The 27,253-nt window shown below is 34.4% G+C and overlaps 1 protein-coding gene across 1 annotated transcript; it reads right to left on the bottom strand.

Moving 5' to 3' along the window:
- Positions 1-1,408: 1,408 nt before the first annotated feature.
- LOC113003918 lies at positions 1,409-5,456 on the bottom strand. Its single transcript, XM_039445827.1, has 3 exons — positions 5,452-5,456; positions 4,952-5,157; positions 1,409-1,935 (listed from the first exon to the last, which is right to left on the bottom strand). Exons 1-3 carry the CDS (start codon positions 5,454-5,456, stop codon positions 1,607-1,609), a joined length of 540 nt encoding a protein of 179 aa, XP_039301761.1. The 3' UTR covers positions 1,409-1,606.
- Between the last annotated feature and the right edge of the window lie 21,797 nt (positions 5,457-27,253).

Below are 27,253 nucleotides of genomic sequence, written 5' to 3' on the forward strand. Positions count from 1 at the left end.
ATCCAGTATGAAAAATGAATATAAAATACAGCGTTATTTTAACATAAAGAATATTTGATGTAATCGTATCAATTAATCGCAGTTTTCAGTATTTATCTCTCCGTTTGTTGCTGCAAAATGTGAAACGACGACGTCAGAGAATATGTAATGAGACTTGAAACATTTAATTTTAACGACAGACTGTTTGATTAATTTGAAAGTGATCTTGTTTAAAAAATATCTAAGATAATCGATCGTATTTGGCGTACAAAGCGTCCGACACTGTTTTCGAAGGAGTTAATTAATTTCTGGTCGCCTTAGACTCGATGACTATGTTTCGCATTTACCGGCATTTCGTTTGTGTATCGCGACGTCAGTCTTCACGAACGGCGAACAACAATTTCCATCCTTCGAGTTCAATAACTCGTTATCGGCTAGCTGCGAGCGGAAATAATTCCGTCACTCCGAAATCGTCGCGCGCGAAAAAGAGAGCGAGCTCCGTCCTATTTTTTTCCCCCGGGCCTCGACAAGAAAATCGAGTTTCGCGAAATCGAGTGCTTACAAATTCAGTCCTTAACGAACGAAAACTGTCAACAGCAGTCTGCGCTGAAATTATTTTTTCCTCGGCTCCGCGATTCGCTCGCCGATGGACAAATTCACTCCGACGCTCGGATTTATCGCAGTTATATTTATTTTCCGACAGTTGTTTCCGCCCCTCTCTTATCCGATGATTCTTTTAACTTTCTTTAACATCGTATTATAAGAATCGAGATTAAATGCCAAGCGGATACCAAATGCCAATACTTTTAATAATGCGTAATAGAATATCTGGTATTACGTGCCACAGATTTTGATTTCATTTAAGCTGCATATACTTGATATATTATACAATATCAATAAAAAAAAATGCGACACAATTGCTTGCGCAAAAAGTTCAATAAAAAAATTATTTTATAAATCTCTTTAGCGAGAGAATATATAATCAACTTAATATTATACTGTTATATTAAAATTAATATTATGCTAATATTTATTACTATCCTGCAATAATATTTATTTAATATTAATTTCATTAAATTATTAATTGGTATTAAATTTCCAATTTTACTAACACATTAGTTCATAAAAAAACCATACCTTTTAAAGTTTAAAAAAATCTTCCAAATTAAATATATTCGTTTATTTTTTCAGTAATAAAATTTAAATTTTTTTTGCTGCATGTTGATACATTAAAAAAATGCATATCTCAAAAATTAAATAATTTTTCGAATTGCATATTTATTTATTTCTGATACTATTAACAATTTAAGTTCTTTTCACTGAAAGTCGGTGCATCAGATATTATGTATCGACGGTGCGACCACAACAATGATTAATTTCGCTCACAATTTATTCGGCGAATCCCGACGAAGTCTGAATCTCTGTTCAGTTTCCACGCCGTGCTCTTTACAGATCGTTAGCATATCTTCCCTCGCTCAAGGACGGAATATCAAAGTTACACCAGCGCGGCACGGCGGCAAGATAGCCGCCCTTTTCTTTCCACCATCCGGGCGCGCCACCGTAAATTGTGTTCCTACGGCAATTCAGTCGTGAATCTTCCAGCCGAACGAGTCGCTGCCGTTTCCAATTACAGGACGGACTTTGATTCGTTGAGGCTGTCAGATATAAGCGGGGAATCGGGATCAATATTGAGATTCTTTTGAGTTGCGCTCCGGACTTCGAGAAACGGATGAGAGAAACTTCGATAAAACAGTGCAAATTTTCCGGTCGCGATTTCGATATATCTCAAAGAGAGATCACGACTAATGACTCCAGGGAAGCAGCATGTATGGACACAAAAGCCTGTCTTGCGAACCAGGAGTGCTGTACAAGCAGTTCTCTGAGACAGACGTCTGAAACCCAGCCTAAAGGCGTGCCTTTGCCGAAGCGGGCCCTCCATTCCAGATCGAAACCGATCTCAAGAAATAAAGTTCAGAAATAAGTTTACAGTTACACCTGCGCAGCGGTGAACTTTCACGAAGTTTTCGCGGACTGATTCCGATAGAGAGAGAGAGAGAGAGAGAGAGAGAGAGAGAGAGAGAGAGAATTAGAAACTAAATTAGAACTTTTAGATTTAATTTGAATCTAACAAGAATTAATTTCTAACATGTAAAAAACCAATGAAAAAAATATTTTGTATACAATTGTGTAATTTTCCACAGAGATGTTCAATATCAAATCGTTCAATTATTATTACGATATTCGACTTATTATTGTAGTATATATAGATGTAAAAAATTCTTAACGAGAGCCAAAGTTTAATAAAAATTTTATCCTCAGATATATATAATTAACGATTAATGTACAATAAAAAATGTACAATTTATTAAAATAACACACCATTTTATAATCTTTTTCCACAGACAAATTGCTTCTAAAATTACTTATTTTTCAAAATTTAAAAAAAAATTTTTTTTCATTATTCTAAAAAAATATTATTGAATAAAATTTTTGTATAAAAACATTTGTATAAAATATGTTTTTATATTTTGAATAGTTTTCGAGATATAGCAGAGAAAGCTAAAAATCGATTTACACATGTAAAGTGTAAAAACTCTATTAAGTTTCTTCTACACGTGAATGACCTCTTGATGGTTATGAATTTAACAAATGAAAAAACTTTGTGAGAACTTTTAGTGATCGCGTTATGTTATTAAATTAGAATATTAATTTACATTTCAGAAATAATACCATCAAATTACAAATTATCTTCTCCGCAATTTCATAGTTTTTTTAAGTATGCTTGGTTTAAAAGTGGATACATCAAAGAACGGTAGCCACATTTCAAAAATTCAGATCTTTGTTCTTCGATAATGATTGACGAAGCGAGATATGGCCGAAAACAGTGCAAACAAAAATTATCAGCGCGATGAGAGGGCTAATGTACATGTTGGATACATGATGTATCCCAACCTAGTCCCAGATGACCGTTCTTGCCCATGAGCTCTTGCCCATGAGCCCGACTATACACATCCAGTTACCATCGTCCTCTTCGGGACAGTAGTCTGGGAATGAATATAAAGCGACAGTAGTCTGCGAGAAGAGAGAAACTCCTGCGAGACCTACGGGACGAGTCGGACAAGCGGGAATCGGTTGTCGCGGGAATTCACCGAGTTTCCGAGTCCACGGAGGTACGACAGAGAGAAAACGAAGAAGGACGACGAAGAAGAAGAAGAAGAAGAAGAGAGTTCGCGTTCTCTCGTATTTTATGGATGTTTCGTCCCGAGAATCGATCTCGTTCGACGAGTGTGCGCGAGTACATCGAGTTGGTATTCCGGCATAAAGACGAGTAACTTTTCGGAGTGCGGAATTTCGCAGTTCTTTATTCCGTCGCGAAGTTTCGCTCGTCGTGTTTACGGAGAGCTCGCTAAATCTCTGCCGATAGATTGTGATTTCTCAACTGCGTGTCGACTGGTCGAAGTAATCTTCGCCGATTCGGCTTTGTGAGATTCAATCGTCCAAATCGGCACATCCGGCCTAACTTTCGCATGACGTTAGGCGCGGTGTTTCGAAACGGGATTTTGTAGCGAATGTACACTGGGTTATCCGATTAGGATATCGGAATGATCACAAAATGATATGGAAATACGGAAACTGCGCGTATATATTGCATAATCGACTGCATCGTGGCGCGTCGTTAATCATTATTAATGTAACGGGTTCATAGTAAGCGGATTTGTCCTGAGTTATTCAGTCGAAATATTGAAATAATCACGACAATATTGAAATTGAATGAGGGATAGGTATATTGCGTGAATTGCAATCGTGACGTGACGTTAATTAATGCCGATGAAATAATAATCTGTCTCTGCAAAGCTTATTTTCAGATATTTATGTGCAACTGAAATAAGTTATTATTTACATAAGTATATTTAGATGTTATCCACTACTAAGTAAGATTAATTAACTTACTTTGTCAACACTATGTATATACTTAAAAATGTCACAAAATTAATACATAATGTGTAAATATACAATACATATAGTAATTTTCGTCAAATTTTTTATATCAAGAGTTGCGACGCCAAATACATAAAACAACTCATCGGTTCGTGCTTATTTGGAATAAAATTTTGCTAAAATGTCAACAAAAGCCAGTACAGATCTGAAAATAATTTTGTTGATCATCAAAATAATTGTATTTAAGCATGATAAGCAAGACGATAAAATAGTTTTATATTCTAGCTCTAATTAATTTGACCGTTTTGTATAATTATTTTGATGGTTCGACAAAATTATTTTCATATCTGTATCCAACTATAATTTTAGATACTTGAGCAAAACCGTTCTTTCCAAGTGCTGAGCTACTGAGAAGTTGCTAATTTTAAGATGTGTCATTTTTCTATTCATAAAGTAATACAATATTTAAGTCATTTTCTTCTCTAAGAAAATTTAGTGCAATTTTAATAAAAATAAATAAAATGATAAAAATTCGTAAAAATAAATTAAATGTGTTAATTAAATATAGATTTGTAGTTAAAATATTTATTTTCTTTTATATTAGATATTAAAACAATTCCTAATATAGATAATATCTTTAAATGATCTTCGATATTATCTTATACTTTTTATATTTCATCTTATATTAAATAATTATTTAAACTTTTCTGAAAAGAGAGAGAGAGAGAGAGAGAAAGAGGGAGGGAAAGAGAAAAAAATTTTGCCTTATATCTTATTTCATTTATATCCCACACCACCAAAGTTATTTAATCAAAATATCGAAACAGTACTAATACTATTGGAGTTGAAAATGACACGCGTCTCGTGAAACTGCAATCGCGATGCGTCGTTAATTAATATTAATGTAATAGTGATTTACGCGAGGTTCGTTTGGTAGCATACGCGACGAACATACACATACGTGGCATTGCAATTAGGGTGACTTTGTTACATTACTACGCACGTAACATAGTTCTATGCTCGTGGTACTTACCCGGGATGACTAATCTGCACTCGGAGTAGCTGTTGTTGGTCGTATATCGATAGTCTATGTCATTGTAAATTCCATATCCGTCGGGGCGGATCCACCGGCAGTAATGAACTGTTCTGTCCAGCATGCGCGGAAGGATGTGGCAAGACAGAACTAGATCGTTTCGAGGGCTGACGGCTATTTCCGTCTGCTCGGCCACAGGTAGCTTTCTGAAAAGCCGTTTATACCACGCGTCTCATTGGAAGGAAATGTCTAATAACATGTCGTCGACGTGCAATTTCGCTTCTCCCTCGCAAATTGGAAGTACACAGTGGATAAGCAAAGCAGATAAAGGAAATGCTGCAATTTTATCAGTTTTTATTGTAAGTTATTATCGATCATATTTGTATGGAAATCATTTATTCATTTAAAAAAAGCTATTATATAGACATCCGAATAAATAGTCAAATTTTTTACATTTCTAATATATAAAAAAAAAAATGTATTCTGTATGTAAAACGTACTGCATTTCCTTCATTTACTTGTTTTTTTCCTTGTCGTTTAGAAGATAGATATATAATACACAAATCTAAAAAATAATTCATTTCTTTTATGGCATTTCAAATAGAAATAAAAAATATATTATATTATTATATCTCTGTAAAATAAATCTTGTTTCAATTTTCTTTTACATGAGAATAAAAAAGGAACATAAAATAATATTTATTCTTTTCCAAGAGACCATATTTTTGCCGACAAAATACTTGTCCAATAAATAAAATGTATACGGCGTGTACTAAGTCACAAAAAAATTAAATCTCTAACTTAATAATTATATTAATTTTAATCTCATTTTGTTATAAAATCATGCAGTTGCGTAAAGTAGTACGATCTTTCTTGCTTACAAGCATAAAAGGCCCAAATGCATTGCAGCGAGATTCATAATGCATAAAGGATGTTCACGGATCGTAAAATACACGACATAAATGTATGTATTATTAACATAACTTTCTTAATTGTTCTCGCTGCGCCCCAACTGTATAGTGTATATATATATATATATATATATATATATATGTGTGTGTGTGTGTGTGTGTGTGTGTGTGTGTGTGTGTGTGTGTGTGTGTGTGTGTGTGTGTGTGTGTGTGTGTGTAAAAGCAAACATTAACACTTTTTAAGTAACCGTTGCATTAGAGCCTGTCAAGCGTTGCGCGTTTGCAGGCTATCCCAGCAAATAACTTAGTTATCTCTTCATCTCGAGATTACTTAGTTAATTAGTTTCGCGATTATACGTTGGCTGAAAGAAGCGCTATTAAGCTCATTGCTGGTAATGACGTCGATGATATATTCTAGAATTCCATTTTTTTTCTAGCTCGAGAGATTAATGAATTCATTAGTTGTATAAACAATTTTGTATTACAAATATTACGATTATGTTTAAAATACAGATATTTGTATAGCTTTGTTATCAGAAAGTATTGAAAATATAAGGTTTAAAGTTGAGTTAGAGAATCTCTTACAATTAGATAGCAGGAAGATAAAGAAATAAAGCGATAAATTATGAACCTGAATTAAAAAAAAAGTAATCCAAAGATAAAAGAATAAATGAAGCGATAAATAATAAACTCGATCATTTGCTGCATATTATATATAGAAGTTATTATGCATAAAATTATTTATAACCAGATAAATATATTGTAATTGAGAAAAATACGAGAAAAACATCTTGGCTAATAAACTGTTCAAAAATATTATCATATTTTTAACGAAGTGTGTATTGGATATTTATCAACTAAAGAGTGATGATATTATTCTCTTTTATATTTAGATATTTCCATATTGAATTTTTTAGTATTAAGAATAGAATCAGTACGTGTCTGTCGAATTCGCTGAAAGATTTCATTGAATAACGAGCGTTTCAACCTGTTACTGTGACCAATGCCACCGCGGTTATCTCGCCAACGTCAGCTACCCCCATTGAACAGCCCCACTGTCCATTATCAGAATCCACAGCCGCCGAAATCTCCCCTCCGCACTCGCCGTGTGAGTCCGTTGCCCCTGGTGGAACAAACGGGCACACGACTTCCATATCTTGTGACGAAATAAGTTTTCAGATTTCGGCAGCAATATTCAGTACAAAATTCGAAAATAATAAGATTACATAAATGTTAATAAAAAATTAAGTAATAATAGAGGATACTAATTTTTTATTTATAAAGTAGTTTTTTAAGTATAAAGGTTTATTGTATAGCCGTATAACTAATTATAAACGTTGGTTAAAAAAACGTCTGTCCGCGTATCGTATACGTACGTAATGGTATTAGATATCTATACTTCGTGATATTGTATCTTAATATCAATGATTACGAAGTGTTCTATATCCAAGTGTTCCATATCTAACACCATAACGGACGCTTATGATCGATTATACAATAAACTTTTATACTTTAAAAATCTACTTTATCATTAAAAAAATGGTATACACCATTATTACTTAATTTTTCACAAACTCTTATACCGTAATTTTATTGTCCTCAAAGTTCGAGACATCAAGCTTTTCAAGCGCATATTTACAAAGATCGAATTTTGTTAATGTAGCGAAAGAACTCAATTTATCAAATTAAAAAATTCAAGAATATAAAAATTGAGATAACTGCTAATAAAAAAAACTGCTAGCAAATAAATCTTATATAAAGCAAAACTTCTTTTTAATCTCTAATGCATGTATATTATTACGTAAGGTAAAAAGGATTTCCTGTACTGCTTGCATTACGAGGTTTATGTTTTATGTCCATATTTAGGTGAATTTACCGTAAACGGGTCGCCGCGCTTTACATACACATCCGCTCTGGTTTTAACCGTCCCATCTTTAGCGCCGACATTTTCGCAAGAATCAGGATAGTCAACGTGAAGCAGGTATCCGTACGAACGGGCGTTGTAGGGTATCGTACAATCCCGTTTTCATGTAATCGACATTTTCAAGCCTTTAGATTGTTACTGCACATTCCAAAATTTTATAGTCAGTATGTCCACTTTGTGTATCATCTTACATTGGCAGTGTAACAATGTTTCGTGACTATTCGTATTTAAAGTAAAAACGCTAAACTATCGAATAACTCGTTAACACTTTTACTTTTTAAACAAACATACAAAGCACAAGCAATTTTAATGTTACAAAAAAAAACAGCTGTTAATAATAACATTAGAAATTTTCAATCTATGTATGTATTCTATAGGTTTCACACAAAGTATCATGCCGTCAGATCTGACAAGTTATACTATTTCGAAGTCCTTGCATCTTTTATCCTTAGCCGACACAGTAACATGGCGCTACTGTTCTCGGAACGAGAGATGCTAGTATTACAAATTATTTGATTTGAAAAACTAAGAAAGATTTATAATCGTTAGTATAACTATAACTTTGTTATAATTGTTTCGTTATCTCTTCCGATTTATACTGAGAACTTTGATAAAGCAATTTAATAAAGTTGCTACTTTAATCAAGAGAGATAATTCAGATCACAATGTCATATGCCATTAATTGTATCTCAATTAATGGCATATAACATCGTTATTTGATTACATTTCTCGTTTGTTCGAATCAAATTCAAATTGCGTTACGAAACGTTGTCCTTTGTAAATAATTAATAATTGCATTTACAGTCTAATGTAAATTTTGTAGGATTGTAAGGTGTTATGAATCACGCTCAAGAATATTCAATTTAAAATTTAAGAAGATATATTGAAGATTTATAAAATCTCGAGATGTATTTTGCATTGAAATTAATTTTTATAAAATACGAAAATATTCTCTCGTCAAACTTTTATCGAGTTTCAATTCTAAATTTTTGTTTGATGGGTTCCAGCATCTCGGACAAATTGTAACGAAGTCATATCTGCGTGCAAAACAATGGTAACTTTTTTATTCTCGTATTTCTCAATTGACGTTACTACGGTTATATTACAGTTAGAGTGTACTATTTCAAAAATTTCCAACTTACCCAAAAGTAGACTTGATTATTAACTTAATTATGTCCAGCGATTCATGCGAGTTTATTATATAATTAATTATTAGAAAAAGTTTCAATTATAATGAGACTAAATCTTTTTCTGAGTCTATATTTAGATTTATTTACATTTTTCAACGAAATAAACTAAATAAAGCATAGTACAAAATATAATAAATAATTTTATAATTTTATAAGTTTTTCTTGAATTTAATATAGACCATCGGGAGACATTTATACAAAGCAGTGATATTACTATAATCAATATCTATCTTGTTAAAATTTTCGATTTATTGTAAAATATAAAATTTTATAAAATATAATCATTTTAAAAATAATAAATTAATAAATTATATATTTGGGAGAATAGAAACAATTTTCATGTTATACAAAACGCAATTTAATATTATTATTTTAGATATTAAATAGCTCCCTCAATAAATTTAATCCTTACTTTTATAAAAATTTAGTGTAAAACTTTGTATAATTTTATGACGGTTCTTTATTTTTTTTTAAATTAAGTTTTAAATAAAAAACATTAATATAAAAATTAAATACAACGTAAGAACATATTAAATAAAATGTTAAGTCACGACAATCAATTTCCTAAATCTAAATAAACCAATGACTTTCTAAATTTCCATTCAACATAGTCATACATATAAATCTTCATATTCATATTATAAAAATTATTCACTTTTAGTAAAATAAATTTTAAATATTTCTATCATCGGAGTGTTGACATGTACTGCATTGCATTTATCGAAATAAATAGATGCGGTAGTTTCGGAAAGCTAATTACTATTGAAGGCATATTTGTCGATAATTTTGTATCGCTATAATTTGTACTGAGATTAATTAATGCATTTGTGTGAGATACTAATTGTATCACGTAGTACGTGGTTACTAGATTTTGCAATCTAATATATAGTTTCGCGTTTAACGAGCGAGTTTCTCTCTCAGCGAGACAGTGTCTCATTATTTTAGTACAAATAATACAGATTCCATCATTAATGAATGCAGTGTGTATTAGATAAAAGAAATGTTATTAAGATGTATGTCTACATATATAATTGCCAGGAAAAAAAAAAAAAAATATATATATATATATATATATAGTTGTAGATAGATATTGGATTTTAAACTTTCAGATTATATTCCTAAATATATAATAAAATATTATAATTTAAAACTCATTATTTTATTATACTTTAGCGCAGTATAAAATTGCACAATGGATCACCAGATAATTTTAATATCGTACGAATTTTTAATTTAAATTTAAACATAAATGTATACTAAAATTTTAATTCAGTCTTTCAATCTTAATTAAAACACGTATTTTTAAATATTTGACTGTGTATTAATTTATGTTTAGAGATCTGCTACAAGTATATTTAATTTAACTTATTATTAGTGCAGTTCAATTTAATTTATATATAATTTTTCTTGATCAAGTATACTTTTAATTATATCTTATATAAGTATAGCGGAGGAAAAATAACAGGACTAATTCGACGCAAAGTAACTACAAGTAATTAATTAGTATAACATTATTAATGATATCGAACTATAGTTAGTATTTAAATATATATTTAATAAAATATTCAATCTTGTAGTCGCAATTGTTAACTAAAATATATAATCCAACAGGAATATATTATTGATCGTACATCGTGCATGAATAAGAAACAGTGCCAACATCGTATCTACTGTATTGTGTATTCCAATAATTTGATCAGATTTTGCCTAGCGATAGCAATGGTCAAGTTCCTAATGCATGTTAATTATAGCTACACTGTGGGAATTCAGTTATCACGATCGTAATCATATCAGGTGCGTTATTGGAGTTTCCACGGCTCGCCACAAATGAAATCACGTAAAACGATATTAAAAGTATTTATTTAAAGGAAAGAGAAAGAAAGAAAGAGACTAAGAGCAGTTTGAAAAGGTCTTCTTTTATATGTAGCATAGATTAAATTAATTCTTGATTTAGATTAATTTTTACGTAATCCTTCTTAAGATTTATCACAATTGGATAATTCCACTCATCTGCCGAGCAGTATTATAATTACATAGCATCTGTCAATTTTTTTAAATCATAGAATAATCAACTTTTCCTTCTTTTCCCCTCTCCTGATTTATTCCCTTTTTTTGCGCAGTTTTTTTTTCTTGAATTAATGAGGAAATAGCGTGCGGCTTGACGTTACAAGTATCCTTCCTCTCTTTTTTCTAACATTTGTTACATCGTATTTAACGATAGCTACGTGTTTCTCGAAACAGCGATAGCTCGCGTTCAGCTTCGGCTATCTCGTTAGGCGTCTATTATAGCAAGTTGGCGTGAGTTGGTACAACTTCGGGCCGGAACCTCTTGTAAACCCCCGACGAGGGGTCTACTCTCGTTAGCGACATCGAAGATTATTCGACGCATTCAGGGCCAAGCGGGTTCCGCACGTTTCACGCGAAACCTGGCTTTCCAGTTAAAAGCCAGAGCCTGGCGCTCTTTTTGAGAGCAAGTGGCATTTCGGTGGGAAACGTCTGAACGCCGATTGCAATGTAGCCCGGAGCCTGATCGTTACTTTTATTTTTACGCTGCTATTTTGCGACAGTTTATTGCTACGAACCTTTGCCCGTCCGCGCAATCGCCAGCGCACCAAATTTGGGAAAATTTAAAGAAAAAATGGACGATCGTGAAAATAATCGCGTCTCAGTTTTCAATCGTTTTTTTTGTGCGCTTTTTTTAACGGAACACGGACAAAGTCAAAAACGATTAAAACTTGTAAATAAGTCAATATATTATTGGCTATATTTGTTTATATCAAACATCAGAGAGAAAGAGAGAGAGAACCATTTTTTTGTTTCGAGGAATTAATTGCTTGGAATAGTATACAGATAATCAAAAATTGCATAAATGCTGATCCAAAATACAATAAATAAATAATTTGATAATATTCGTCGCACTAAATTTTCAAATTTATTATTCTATTACACGTTACAGCTATTTTCCGTTCCATTGTTTATAACTTCCTAAAACCATTGATCCGCAATATATAATATATATACATATAAATAAGTTGTTATTGCAGCACATGCAATTTTAGTTTCTCCGCTAAACTCGTCGCGTCAATCCTTTTAGTAGATTTAAACCATTACTCGTCACATCGCGGAGGGGCAATTGTTCGAGCTTCGATAGCGATTTTCGACGTGCTATTTCGAAACTCGTTCATTTCGACGGAAAACGTTTGCCATTAGCGCTCTCATAGCGATGGCATTTTGATCGTTACTTTGTTTCCCGAATGTGTGTGGATATCTTTGTGTGCGTGCGTGTGGGTACATGTGGACAACATGCCGATTTTATCAAACCGTCGCGATAAAAGCGAATCGACATACAGGGAGAGTCTCGCCGTAATCGCGGATGATGATCGAATCTGCTAACCGTAATGCACGCTCCCGATTTCGATCTTGCCCTTTTACCGCAAGCTGGACGCAGCTTAACGCGCGAACGATAAGGCATAAGCCGATATACTTATGTACAACGTTCGCTACCTGAGTCGCAAACTAACAGCATAGTTAGACAATCGTTTCTAGAAAGCAATTTTATTGTCGATACTAGAAATATAAAGCGCATTATAAAATTTCTCCTTTCGATCTCAAGTTGAATGTAATAAGCATAATGTTTCACGTCTAGTATTTAGTTACTTTAGCTTTATTTAATTAATTTAATTTATTAATCAATTTAAGTTCCTTTAATTAGCATAAAGTTATATTTATCTTGGTTGGTTAAATCTTAATTTAAGTAGATAAATTAAATGAAAAATAGAAACTTTAATTTCGCTTCGGTTCTCACTTTTATTTTTGATATTTTTTTCCAGTTTAATTCTGATTCATTCAGCTTTTAAATATTGTGTCGATATTTAATATAATATGACTATGACAAAGTAACTGACAAAGATATTGATTAATTAAACAATTGCCGATATGAAAGTAAGTATATCGCATATTATTCCAATCGCCTACTAATCTTTGTACAAAATAAAAAATTCTTTTAAAAGGCTTAGCTTAGTTTTTCTAAAAGATATTTTTTAATTCATGTGATTGATGAATGATGATGAATCTGTGGTAAATATTACGAACATTTAAAAAATGTTTGCATAATAAATTATATAATAGTTTAATAAATTCCATAAAATATTCCGTAAAATAAAATTATTTATTTCACTAATGTATTTTTGTACTTTTTGATAGTTCGATTCTAGAAAATATTTTGCATCTACATTTTATGGAATTTTTTTTCCGCTAAAAGATACGTTTAGTATTTATATTGCGAATCAAAGTTGTGTGTGGATTACGTGATTAAAGCGTGCATGAAAATTTGAAGCTCATCGTATGTGAAACTCATTAGGATCCTTTCTTTGATGTATAGGAACATTAAATGACATGCGATATTTACACGTAATTATTGGCAACTGTATCAAGTTTCTAAGAGCTCTCGTAAGTAGCATTCACTTTCACACGGATACCACAGTGATTGAGAAGTTGAAAATCGTCTCTATCAGCAAATTTATCGGTTTCATCTAAATTCGATGTATGCGCGGTAAAAATAAACTCTACTATATATTAAATGTATTCGTCAAGAAATAATAAAACACAAATTGTTTTAGACTAAAAATGAGAGTAATAAAATATGTTGTACAGTATTCATTGCATTTGAAAAATTATTTTATGTAATATTCAGCCACAAAAATAAAATATAAAATATAAAATATTCTTTAAATCTGAAAATCTAAATAAAAAAAAATTAGTAAAATTGTTTTATATCGCTGAACTTGTGAGCATTGAAATGATTAAAGTACTCAAACATTGTTAAAATTGAAATATTTCGTGATGATATAATTAAAAAGATAATTTAATTTAATCGTAATTAAATTTATTTTTCTCTCCAAAGTCAGATATTAATATTAAAAAATGATAAACAAATTTAATTGATCAAACTTTGTTAAAAGTCAAAACGCGATGATAAACGCGACAATAACATCAATGACAAGAAGTGTCAGTACCTGGCTTATGCAAACTTTAGTTGCCCTTTTTTAATGACGTTTTGCAGTCTTGACGTCTTTGTAATTTTTACAGTAACACCTTTAAAGCTTTAGATTTCTTTCTCGAGCTTTAATAACATATGAGAATATTAAGCAGAAATTACAGATGTTTATCTCGAACTAGCAATTTATCGCGTCTTCTTCTCTTACACTTTTATTAACATATCTTAGATTACATGCTATAAGATTCTTATAATTCTTGTTGTATTTCAAATGTACGTAGTGTCCATCATATACTTCAATCGCGAAAGTGTTAGAAGTACACTTCTCTTGAAGTACACGTAGATCATGCATTCGCGATACATAGGTTTTTGCAATCGTTACACTCGATTTTCTTCTTTTTTGATATAACAGATAGATTACAGACGCAGAGAGCCGATAAAACCGATCGTGTACGATGTTGCTCGCGGCGATCAATTCCACGAAACTTTCTCGCATTTGTCACATTCAAGCGAAAACAAAATCAGAATTGGATGACGAGTATAAGATTTACCTGGTAAATGTACAGCTTGTGCGAGAATACTTATGGAGCGTGATATCATCGCTGAGTAAATCAATGTTCTTTTCATTTTCTTTAGTATCTCACGTTCTTTAGTATACGTTTGTCACTTTCCATACATCCGCGTGACTATCGCTCTGTCAATGCGAAACAAGCATGTTTTTTTTATCGATGAATTCAATGTCCCCCCTCTAATTTGATGATATCTAGGCGCGTATTCCAACTCTTCGCCCCGATTAGTGCATCGAGGGTGCATCTTAATGTGTTCCCGATCAATTTCGTCTTCAATTTTATCGCGGAGCCCGGCATGGAGGGCCACTATATTCTATGCAAGTATATCATATCGATGTATTTCGATTAGCACATCGTCTGTAGTGATGCGCGACGAGATTCACTCGGGCAGTCCTCTCGTCGATCACCGCGGTTGAAAACCGGGAACGGTTTCGGCGGAAACGGATCCGATCTCGTTTTTTGCTCGTCGGGGAAAAACGCGACGCTCGATAAATTCCGAAACAAACGAAAGGTGGGATGCAGGCTTTTGCACGAGGAGGACTGCCGCGTATAGGGATGGGGATCGCACGAGCGAGAAAAGGAGGGGTGAAAGGGAAGAGAGCAAGAAGGGAAAACGGGATTGCCGAGGATGGCCGCGGCCCTACAGGGAAAGGGTGGAACCGCGGAAGAACCATAAATCTACCGATTTACCCGTTACGCCGCGGACGTGGCGCCTGATCAGAAGAAGAAGCACGAAAACGATGAAGCGTATCATGCTGTTTGAATAAGTACAACTTTGAGTGGTCGATCGACAAAATGATTTCTTTTTACAACGATAATCTACCGGCGATCAAGTGCGGTCGACAAGAATTTTTATGCCCGTCTTTGCATAAAACCTTCGAGTTTTGAGATTACATTCGTTTACTTAAACATTTATAGTATAATAATAAAATAAATGTCCCTAAACAATTATAATGTAATTATTGCATCGCTGAAATATTAAATTACTGCTTTGATGAGGCATTAATAATTTCCGAACTATGAGATTAATCATTGTAAAATTGATAAATAATTAATAAATAGATAATAAAGTTTCATTAATTTTGAATTAATGGACTTTAATGCTGATTCAAATCTAATTTCAAGTTTAATTGACCTATTTGATGCTGAAAATGAAAATACAGCCTTTACAAATAATATAATTTGCACTAGCTTTGAAATTGCGAAAAATATTGCTCTTTAGAAGTGAAAACGAATTTAATTTATATTTCACAACGCAGGTTTATACATATAATAACAAAATGACAATTTTATAATTGTATAATACAACTTTGATTTCAAGTGCAAGTAATCTCAACTTTATTAAACTATTTTATAATTATTCTATCTTTTCTATCATTTTTATTATATTATTTCTGTTGTTTTTCCTTTATTTTATCCCGTTTAAGTCATAGCTAAGGTTTTTTTATCAATTTTCGGAACAATAAGACTTTGCTGTACAAAAGAAAAAATAGGAATTAATGTCAGAGCTATTTTAGTCTATAGCTTTTATCGCGCGTATTCATACTCCATTACAAAAATGTGCGGCGTCATTTAGCAAATAAAAGTTATAAAAATGAGACATTTAATCGGAAATTCCGTGATACATGGATTATTATTGCACGTATCGCGAAACGAAGGGACAAGCATTTGATGCGAGCTGGTTACTAAATTATCTGCCATCTTCCGTGCTAATAAATTTTTGTGCCAAACGTTATCTCGAGATGTATTGATGTTCAAAGTTGCGGAAAAAATATTTCGTTGTGAATTCCCTAAGTCACGTCCGACAAGATACGAACATCGATTTATCGTCACGGTTCTCGAGTCTCATATTCTTATCGCGTACGTTATACCAGCTTGCTAACAGGTGGAAATCGGGTTTCATATTATGCAAATTATCATTGCAATGACATTAAACTGTCAGTTTAATATTTGCAACCATTTTATAAGTTTATATAAGATTTTACATACGAAAAGTATTGTTTAAACATTTTCTTCCATAGCGCTAACGTCGTTCACTTTACAACTTTACAGTGATAATACTAATTTGTAATTTGAAATTTTACGAAAATTGTCATACAAAATTGTATAATTAATTAAAAAATAAATAAATTATTATATCAAAGTTATTCTCGTGTCTCTTGCACGAACATACACTTTGAACATAAATTAATTTTGATAACTAAAATCTGTTATAACTGGTTGTCATAAATTTTAGATAAGTTTCAAAACATGTACTTTTTTTTATTTTACGTATTATCGGATGCTTTCGTGGAGTTTAATGTAGAGTAAGAAGTAATTTAAGAAGAGGACGCCTGTTCACATAAACGCCACTTTAAATTTCAACGTCTCTACGATTTATCAAAGAAATGATCCACTTAGGTTACAACGGTATTACAGTAGTTTATAGCGACATCCGCTGGATTTGGCGTAACTAAAGGCGTACCAGTAAATTTTGGTAAGAGATGAAGAGTCGCTATTCTTGTGCGAATCCCTAAATTAAATGAACGGTAACAAATATAAGTACAAGTGATTGTTTGATTTTTATATATATTTTTTAAGTTGATTGAGTATTCGTGAATACACACATCCAAAATCACACAATAAAAAATGAATTCCTAATTAATATTGCTCTATAAAGTCAATCAATTTTTTATTTTTACGTCAAACATGTACAAATAAGTACCGTCTATGTGAAAACTTTTTAATAAATATAAAGGATATTAACGAAAAAAACTTGTTTTGCAGTATTCGAGAAAAGTGAAACAGATATCAGTTTTTTAATAGCATTTGAGACGAGAAATCCGATGCAGCTACTTAAAATAACATCACATAAAAAATTGAGTATAAATCGGAAAAACACATGACGTCACAGTCATTCGCGAAACAGATAACTATATAGCTATATGTATTTATGATACACAATGTGATGCATCATGTCTTGACGTATAAAAAATATAAATATCTTATAAAATTGCTGTATTTAATAGCGAAAACATCAAATGCAATAAAAAGTTTTCGTGCGTGAATCATTGTACGGGGAAAACCGATTCGAACATGTTTGTCCAATCGCATAAAACTTGAAAAATAATGTCTGTTTTATTTTTCTCGAGCACAGCATAAACAAGCCTTTTTGTAACACTTCTCTGCTTTCGTAACATTTCGTAAACCTTTCTTTACATTATTTTATGTCATTTCTATACTAAAGTTGACTCATTGGTTTTTGCAAATAGTTTAATCGCCAGATGTTGCATACGAGAGTAAAAATGAAAAAAGGATCTCTAAATGTGAAATTTCATTGCAGCAAGCTATCAAAATCATATCAACATCATTGATCGTACAATACCGCAACTATCCAGATTCCCAGACTCGCCTTCTTGGCCCGTGCAAAGGAACGAGAACGACCGGATTACGTTTACAAGTGGGAGTTGGGTATCGGTCCTTCGCGACGCGCGATGGTCCCGAAAGGACTTCGCGGCCCCGCGAAGTCGGAAAAGCCCATTTCGATGGTCCCTTGTGCCATCAGGCAATCCCATTTGAGATTAGATGCAGGCGTGAATTGTGTTACCGCGGAGTTTGAGCGGATCAAAGGCAAATTCCCGGTTGGGATGCATACGTACGTAATTGATATGCCTGATGGGGGTTTCCAAGTCGGATAGTCAATTACCATAATCTCGTTGCGGGGAGTGAGAGCGAACGGTAGAAGCAGGGAGTGAATACAAGACGGTGAGAGATAGAGAGAGCAAAAGAGAGACGGGAGGGAGAGGGGGGGGAGGGGAGAATCAGAAAAGGAGAGGTGAAGGGGCTGTTATGGTGCGACCGTGCCGATTCCGTGTGCATCGCGATTGTATACACTGGGGATGACGGCAATTCGATTTTGCTCGAAACGAAAGAAGAATCCCCGCGCCTCGTGTATACTCTGGTCCCAGCGCTTATTAGATTCCGCTGACAGTGTATCTCGCATGTGGCATATCCCGCCTGCGCCGCGTTTCTCTTTCAATTAGCCGCCAGGTACTCGCGGCGTTAATCTTGCTTGGTGATTGCGTGCCACACAGCCGGCACAGTCACTTGCAAAGCGAACAGCCTCATCACGCCTAGTGGATTTTCCGTAGCACGGCTGAAGAAATGCTCCAGCACAGCCGCAACGATCGGCGAATGAAGCGATCCGCGCGTTCAAACGAAATTGCTCTCGGCCTTCGGCGAAGCGAGTTTTATCGATTACTCGAGTTGGAAATGCAGGCCCGTCAACGTGATGCTGTGATTGTTCTGATATGCAGAATTCCTAAACGATATAATCAGATATGTCGACATGTTTTAAGAATACGCTTCTGGGTTCGGCTCCAAGAAAATTTTTATAATAAATCTCGATCAAGATTTTGCATTATACTCAAGAAATCACGTTAAAATGCATCATAATTCCGTTTATTGATCAAATAAATCAAGCTATCAATTTTGACTTCAAAAACATTATAAATAACGACTATATTTATACGTAAAAAAAAAACGATCGTCGTCTGGTTATTTTATGATCGAGTGCACTGTATTTATAGCGTACTTCCTATACTATAACTCTCCAAACATGCGTTTGTTTCCGCCGTTCTATAAATAATCGTTGTCACCGATAGCCAAGGTTGATTTACGACTAAATTGCCCGGTATTTTCTACAAGGCCATTTTTTATAATCATTGGAAATAAAAGACAGGGAAGATCACGAATCACGCTGCGTGACTATCGAAGGCTCGAAAAATTATCTTGCAAAAATAATGACACATTATATTAAAAAAAATTTATAGCTACGACCCTATTTAATAAAATAAGCACAGATATTTGCGGACTATAAAATAAAAATAAAAAAAATTACATTTAAGTGACTTTTTTTACGTTTAAGATTATTTCAAGGTTAACATATTCTATATGATTAAATTTATTCTTTTTATCAACTATATTTCTACGTTAATAAAAATGTCATTTTATTTTAAAAAATATTAATAACTTTTTGTTTTAATATTTTTTTCATATCATTAAAAACAACAGAGATCTCTAAATAATTGAATTACAGCAAACATCCTATACGATGTTCCATTGGTATTAGCTCATATCCATTTTAAGCCATCCGCTGATCAGCCAATCTGATCTTTAATTTAACATCCGTTAAGCAGAATTAGAGGAAGCTCAATGCAACTAGCTGTTAATAGCTTAAAAGTATAAATTATTTCGATCTTACTCACTGATCATTCAATCTAACCCATAAAATGTAATTCCGGCTAAAGTGGTAAAATGGACGATTAATAGATGCGCTTGAAAAAAAAAATGTGCTTCATTTCGTTGAGGTTCCATCGTCTATTTTTGCTTGCGATACTTTCTTTCATTGATGCATGCAGCTCGATTAACCGCGTTAAATACGAGCGGCCATTTATCAAATAACAAAAAGGGGGAAGAGATGCATAATAGAGACGTTACCTTCCGTGCCATATGCTGTCCGTGTACAATAAGCGCGCGCGGGCGCGGTTAAATGGTTACGGTGCGCAATATGCCGAGAAACGCGACGAATAGTCGGGAAAACGGCTCGCGCGATAGACGCAGTTTATATTTACAATGGCACAATGCACTTCTGCGCCCACGAGCACAGGGGTGTGATCGTGCCGTTTGCGAGTGTCCGGCAAAAACGAGCAGGTTTCGGAGGGTCGACGGCTCAGACTCAGGATTTTACGAGGGTAGGTAATTCTGTGAATCTCAATTCATGCTAAAATCTCTTCCTCTCTCTTCCAGATAAAATTTGCAACAAGCTTGTATATCTAAATCTTCTAATTATAGATCGATTTGTTTTCTTTATATAAAATAAACAGCCCTTAAATTAAAAATAGATTCTCGAATTATGTAATCATCTTCGAAATAAATATCCCTAAATATTCTTGAATCGTTCACGCTATATGAAAAAAGTATATTAATGCGTTTGCTTCGATCATTATTCTGAAGTACACATACACACGCACATGTTACGATATTAATCGTGTTAATTCTCTGCAAGTATAATTTTCTGAAAATCAATTTAGCCTGGAAATGTTTCTCTTCATTTATTTTCAAGTATCATATCACCAGAGCCGGAATATTTTTATTCGAGCAATATTATATATGAAAACTGTAGCCATTAAATTTCCAATCCAATGATATTTTTAAAATAAAACGAGTAATAAATTTGTGAACGTACCGTTTGCAGTATATTTGTATAAAGTGTATATACAATAACGTACGCTGCTTGTAGATTCATAAATGTCAAGTGACATTTCAGATAGTAATCAGCGAGCATCACTATTGTGATTGGATGACGTTACGCAATGCCACGTGAAATCCAATTCGGCGTTGTCCCGCGTCAAATGAGTTACATACACATTTTATCGTAATTTCTGGTAAAACGGCGCGCTCGCGGATTTTTCAATATGCAAATGCGCGAGAATGCAGTCCAACCAAGCAGAAATGCATTCCCTGAAAATGGAAAGTCGCAAAGTATTACACAGCGCGAGGTAAAAATAATGTCAATGCGTCACGTAATTGTTACGCATAACAAAAAAAAAATATATATATATATTAACCTTAGTCACGATTACAACATTGCGATTGTTACAATAGAGAATAAATTTGCAGGTATAATAAGATGAAAACGTTTATACCGTTGAAAAATATATCGAGTTTTAATTTAGAAAATAAAAGTTAAACAATTTTCTCACGCGCGCTCAACTTTTGTATACTTTTTATCGACTTGTTATTGGAATTGTTTTTATATTTCGCGTAGCATATATTTTGAAAAGTTAAATGATGTAATATGATAACTTTACATTTTAACTCATCCGAAAATTGTTTACAGTTTAGCACTTCAAATGTAATTTAAATAATTTCGAGACAGCATCTGGTTTTGCCGCAAATAAAGAAACTGTTGTTTCTTTATGTAATGTCTATTACTAGTTTTAACAGACAGCAAATAAATATTTAATAATTTAATTAAGATATTAATTATCGTTTAGTCTTTTAAATCGCACAAATTCAAAACATACGAATATCTTCTCTTTTATAATTAAAGAGAATTTATACAATATAAAAATGTGGATTAAAAAATTTTTATTAATGTAATTAATACTATGCAGAGTATAATTTAAAGTTGTACTATGTGCGTAGGAAACATTGATTGTACCTTACGGCAATTGCGTAATTAACTAATAATGAATATAATATAATTCATTACGGGGGATTCTAATTTTCGTTGAATGTTTTCGTGATTTTAACCATTATTTTTGCCCAGTTCACGCATATTCGTTAGTAACGATTCATGTTACCAAGTCGTTTCGTATTAATTAAACGTGTTATCAAATTAACGCGACGTTAACGAATATGTGATGATTTAATTAAATCATTTATAATTAAATATATGAGATGCGATAATGAGACGAGTCACCGAATTAAATCGATGCTATTTGTAATTAAATGGCGTATGCATTCATGTATCGGCATCGTCGTGGAAAATTACGTTGAATAATAACGCGTAGAAAATGCATATGGCAAGAATAATATGTCCGTGTTAATGTGCTCTGTTATCAGTTACTTATCATATTACAATTAAAAGACACGAAATAAGATATAAGTTAAATAAACTAAATTAAAATAAAATATATAAAAACACTTTGGTAGTAATAAGATCTAAGATAAATTGAGATCATACAAATGTATTCAAAAAATTGGACAAATATATTGTTACATTCACAATATAATTGATATAATATTTACAATATTTTAACATGTCATGTTAAAATGACATATAAAAATCCTGTCAATTGTCCATTAAATTGGAAAACGCGATCTAATTGTTCTCTTTTACTATCTTTTTACTGTTAAGTACATTAAATACTATTATGATAATAAGTGAACATCAAGTATGCGAAGTTTTATTTATTCAGTGTTGAGTGCGAATATCGCATATTAATCTTTATATGGCTACAGTCTCATGTAAGCCGAATAAAAATCAAATACTTTTCCATTCATCCCTTAGCAAACAATATATAGAATTAGATGTACGGTTCACTAATCTCAGACTGCAATGCCCTGCCATGAAAAAATCCGCAGTGATTTCGAATGCAAATACGAGAGAGATCGAGAAAGAAAAAAAAAAAACATTCGGTAAGAGGCGACGAGAGATTACTCGAGATTATGGCAGTGACAAACCCGCGCGCGAATTCGGAGAGCGGGAGATGCAACGGGGGATGAGCGATCGGCGAGCTCTCTCTTTCTCGTGAGTACTTCACATGCTACATAAATTAATTGTGCGGCCTCGCGACCGCATGTTGCGATCTCAAGTGGGTTCGCGAGATTAGGCAGAAGGGACAGGCAGTAAGCGAGGGGGGAGGGGGAGGGGGGCTTCGGTTTTTGTTGGATTTGCACAACAATGCCCGGATCAGCGCAGCATGTGCGAGAACTTACCGCCCGATACTAGAGAAAGAAGGAGAAAGAAAGAGAGAGGGAGAAAGAAAAAAGACCATGAGAGCTTCGAGGGATCTTTAATCCGCGAACCGCTCTCCAATTTGATACAATTTCCTGTCCTCTTTCTGTCACGCCGATGGGGAACAGACGTCCGCGGCCACGCACTATAACCGTCGAGTTGACCCCCGCTTGATCAGCGACCCCTTTTTTCCTCCGCTCTCCCTCCGCCTCGCGCTGTGGCTCGTTACCACGACGGTGTATTTATTGGTAATTTCCCGACGTGGAAAATCTGGTCGTCGAGATGTGTGGAAATGTAGGAGATCGAGCGGATGGATTCTGTGCGCACGGAAGCGTAATTTCGAAAGCGAGGGAATATTTCACCGAATTCCGAGCGAAAGGCATTTAATTACTTCGTGATACGATTTAGCGATACGATTTTGTTTTTCAAATGATGGAGAAATTCTTATTATTAATCTATTAAAATTAAATACTTATAAATCATCTTTAAGAAATTATATAAAAGTTCCTTATCAAACAGGACTTAAAAAATGGTAACAGTGTACCGTAAATATATTATAATTAACCGTGATAATTAAAGAAATTATAAAATAATAATAATTACTATAATCTTTACGAGAACGTTGATTTCTGTCTCGCGATGTAATGTTTTTCTCACAGTATACAGGGTCAGCAGCGACATTTTTAGAATACTTCAAGATACTGTAAAAGTCTACAAGATTCCAAATAAAGTACATAGTGTACCGGTATTTTTCCGACGCGCACATGCTCATTGGAGAAAAAGAGAGAAAGCAGAAAGAGAGAGAGAGAGAGGGAGAGAGAGAGAGAGAAAGAGAGAGAAAAGAGAGAAATAGAGCCGCGGTTGGCTACTGCCTTTGAATCATCTCGTCGTCGTCGTAGGTACTTTGACTGAGAACGAAACGAAGTACTTGGCCAAGTATCTACATGACAAGTACGTCTGCCCTGTAACAGAAATTCTGCTCTCGGAACTTATGGAAGCGGTGGCGAAACGAAGCGTGCACTCTCCATTTCTCCTCAACCGCCATCATCCCACCCCCATCCCGCTCCAGTCATCGCGAATACCGCGGGAAAAGTTTTGGATGTGAATAAACTTTTATTTGCCCGCGGGTGAACTTCGCCGAATCGTATATCTTTGCCAAGTGTCTGTTAAATACGACGTAGTTCATCCCTTTTGTGCCGCAACGAGCTCCGTGTCATAGGTCGTGAATATGGACCATTTTAATTCGAAGCAAAGTTGTACCCGCCAAGTTATATACGCTTTGCTCTGGCCTAGAAAGAGTTTGATTGTTTCGAATCGTGCGTGACTCCGCATTATTTTGCCGATGTCTTTTACGGCACATTATTTATTTCAAGAGACATTAAAAAATTGTACGCTAGAAATGTGAAATTCTTCTTTCCAAAAAAGAGTGCATTGTAGAATAAATGTAATAAAGAGGAAATTAATTTATTAGGAAAAAAAGTTATTCATTATTACTCTACGATCATGAAAGCACATATTTCACTATTTTATTATTTCACGTTCATTATTTTATTTAAGCTTTCATTTTGATAGAATGTTATTCAGTCTTGAAGTTATTTTTGCTCATTTTTAATATCTCTTTTAATTTAGAAGATTTAAAATCTAAAATTTACAAACTTTAGATCAGTGTCAAATTACGTGTGGGTCTATATATACGCGCATTAAAAAATATCATGGTATATTGAACGCGAATTTGTCAGATAAAGCTGATCGTCTTAGGTTGGAATGAGGTCAGAACGATGCTTCTCGAAGGATCTCTAAAGGAGAATTTATCGCCTTCGTGGGTTGCATCATAGAACTGCAATAGTTTTTAACTACTTTTCGCAACGGAGCAAATCAATATGGTCCAGATAAGAGCTCGTGGAGTCCTTGTTAGGATCATCCAGGTTAAACCCCTGATTTATCGACAAAAGCTACGCGCGAAAATCCCGAAGCTCTTGGAAATCTCTCAGGATACCTCTACCGATTTCCATTTTTATTACACCGTATCCGCGGCGTATCTACATCCCTCAAAGAATCGACGACGCTAATTTGCAAGCAGATAACTCAGGGTTACGACCGTGAACTTACCTAGAAGGACGAAGAGGAAGTTCGATCTTGAATCTCTATACGGTCCTCTGAAAAAAGAAAATAGAAAATACGTTAGTTTTATTTAATTATTTGTTGAAGTCGTGTGTATGTGTGTGTGTGTGTGTGTGTGTGTGTGTGTGTGTGTGTGTGTGTGTGTAATATCTCTAAAATATATATAATCTGATATTCATAGAATATCAGAAAGATAAGAGATTGATAAAGTTAGAGATTTAACAATTATTAAAAAAAAAATGAAAAACTAATAAAATATAATAAAATTCTTTTTTTTTATTCATTGCTCTTCCCATTCATAATTTTCTCTGCAAATTTTTCTTTTTTCATTCTAAATATTATATATTGTATCATGAATCGCTATTGCTAATATGAAAGTGAATATCTAGTTAAGCAACTCTTGCCGAGATTTGCAAATCGTTGAGAAAAAGAGACAATTTAAAAAGAAGAGAGAAAAAGAGGAGGAAAAAGAGAGAGAAAAAGAAAGAGTGAAAAAGAGAGATGCGTGATTGCGATGCCGTTGTGCGGCCAAATCAAATTTAAAAGAATGACTCGTACACTTGTTTCACGGGTGGAACAATGGCCTTTTGAACACACTTCCCTCGAGGACCTTTCAAGGCGTTTGCTGACATTACGCTGCACTGTCGACGGCACAATGGAGAATTGTGCCGCCGCCGCCGCCGCCGCCGCAGCCGCTGCGAAGTAGCACGTTCTCCACGGTTCGGAAGTATCGGGGAATTGAAATAGGTGGAAGACAACTGTTGCTCCTCGCAACCTTAGAGAAGAGGCTAAACCTAATTTGGCTCGTTCCCGAAATTCTCAGCCTAGCAATTTCCTGTCAGTCGTTCGACTCCGCGCGCGTTTTCTCCACTCATCCAGTATAATTATTATCGCGAACGAGAAGCCGGCCGATCGACTATCCTTCGAATATAGACGTATACATTTTTTTTAATATGAGAATATTTTTCGAACGCTCCGAGAAAATAATTCTCGTGGTGTGAGAGAAGTCTAACAATTTAAATTCCGTAATCGTCGCTGTATAATAGAACGTCGCGCGCATCACCGTAGATATTGCTTTCATTATCCTCCTCGTGATATTCCTGCGCTTTTTTTATATATCTTTCATGTATCTTGCTCATTTCCAACTTTCAACAAGACACACCGATTTAAATTCATGATATGCTGAGTAAAACATTCCTAATATTATCTTTGCTCTTATTCCCGAGTCGAGCCGTCTTAACATTGACTCGCTCTTCCCTTCATCGTCACTTGGTTCTTTAACGCGTTCCTGTGCTATTTTTACAAGGCCACTGTCCCGAGGGCGCATATCCCTGTCGTGCAACGCTAACGTTTGTTACTCGGAAGGTTGCGCCCGCGGCCGCAATCAAGCCCACCGCCGCCGCCACCACGAAGCACGATTTAGCGTGTTATTACGAATACCTCGGACTTACAGAAAAGTGACTCACACGCGGCTCTAATTTATCGTTATTCCGCGTGCCCCGTTGCGACGGGGCAATCAATAACGATTAAGACCACGAGAGAGAAAGCGGGTCGATTACGCCCCAAAAACTATCGATTTAGATCACCGGCGCGGCGGTTCGTGCGTCGCGGGTTAAATGTTTCGCAGTCGCGCCGGCACTCTAGTCATTATTTTAATTGTTGCGAGAGAGCGTTGCGTCTCGCTCTAGGGTCCTTAATTACAGCGTCCGCTGCGGAAATTAAAGCGATTCCACTTGCCTGCTGGCGTCCACACTTAAAGAAACAACCGCTCTTCTCTCGCCGTTCGATGTCTGTTTCTCTTTTTGCGCGCCGGTCCGAGCAAGGTGAGAAGCAATGGTTCGGTCAGTCTGGCGATTAGAGTACCGACGAGAGACGTACAAATTGCTAACCCGTTACCGACATTCGCGAGATCTATTCGCTCACGTCAGGTTTATTTAGCGCCGATGATACCTGAATGATGAGCGGTGTGACGAACGCGCATTCCCAACGAAAACCAATAGAAATAAAAACGTCTCGCTTTCCCTGCCAGTGACAAATTTTCCGCTCGCAATTTAATGAACGCGTCATATGATCCAAAGGTAGTGTATG

This window comes from Solenopsis invicta, chromosome 2 (genome assembly GCF_016802725.1).
Source record: "Solenopsis invicta isolate M01_SB chromosome 2, UNIL_Sinv_3.0, whole genome shotgun sequence".
In the NCBI taxonomy this organism is placed as follows: Eukaryota; Metazoa; Arthropoda; class Insecta; order Hymenoptera; family Formicidae; genus Solenopsis; species Solenopsis invicta.

Bases quoted from the DNA above. Each gene is read 5' to 3' on its own strand.
- LOC113003918 (XM_039445827.1), bottom strand. The intron at 1,936-4,951 runs GTAAGTACCACG...TTATTTCTTGAG, and splicing joins GTGCAGATTAGTCATCCCGG to ATCGGTTTCGATCTGGAATG.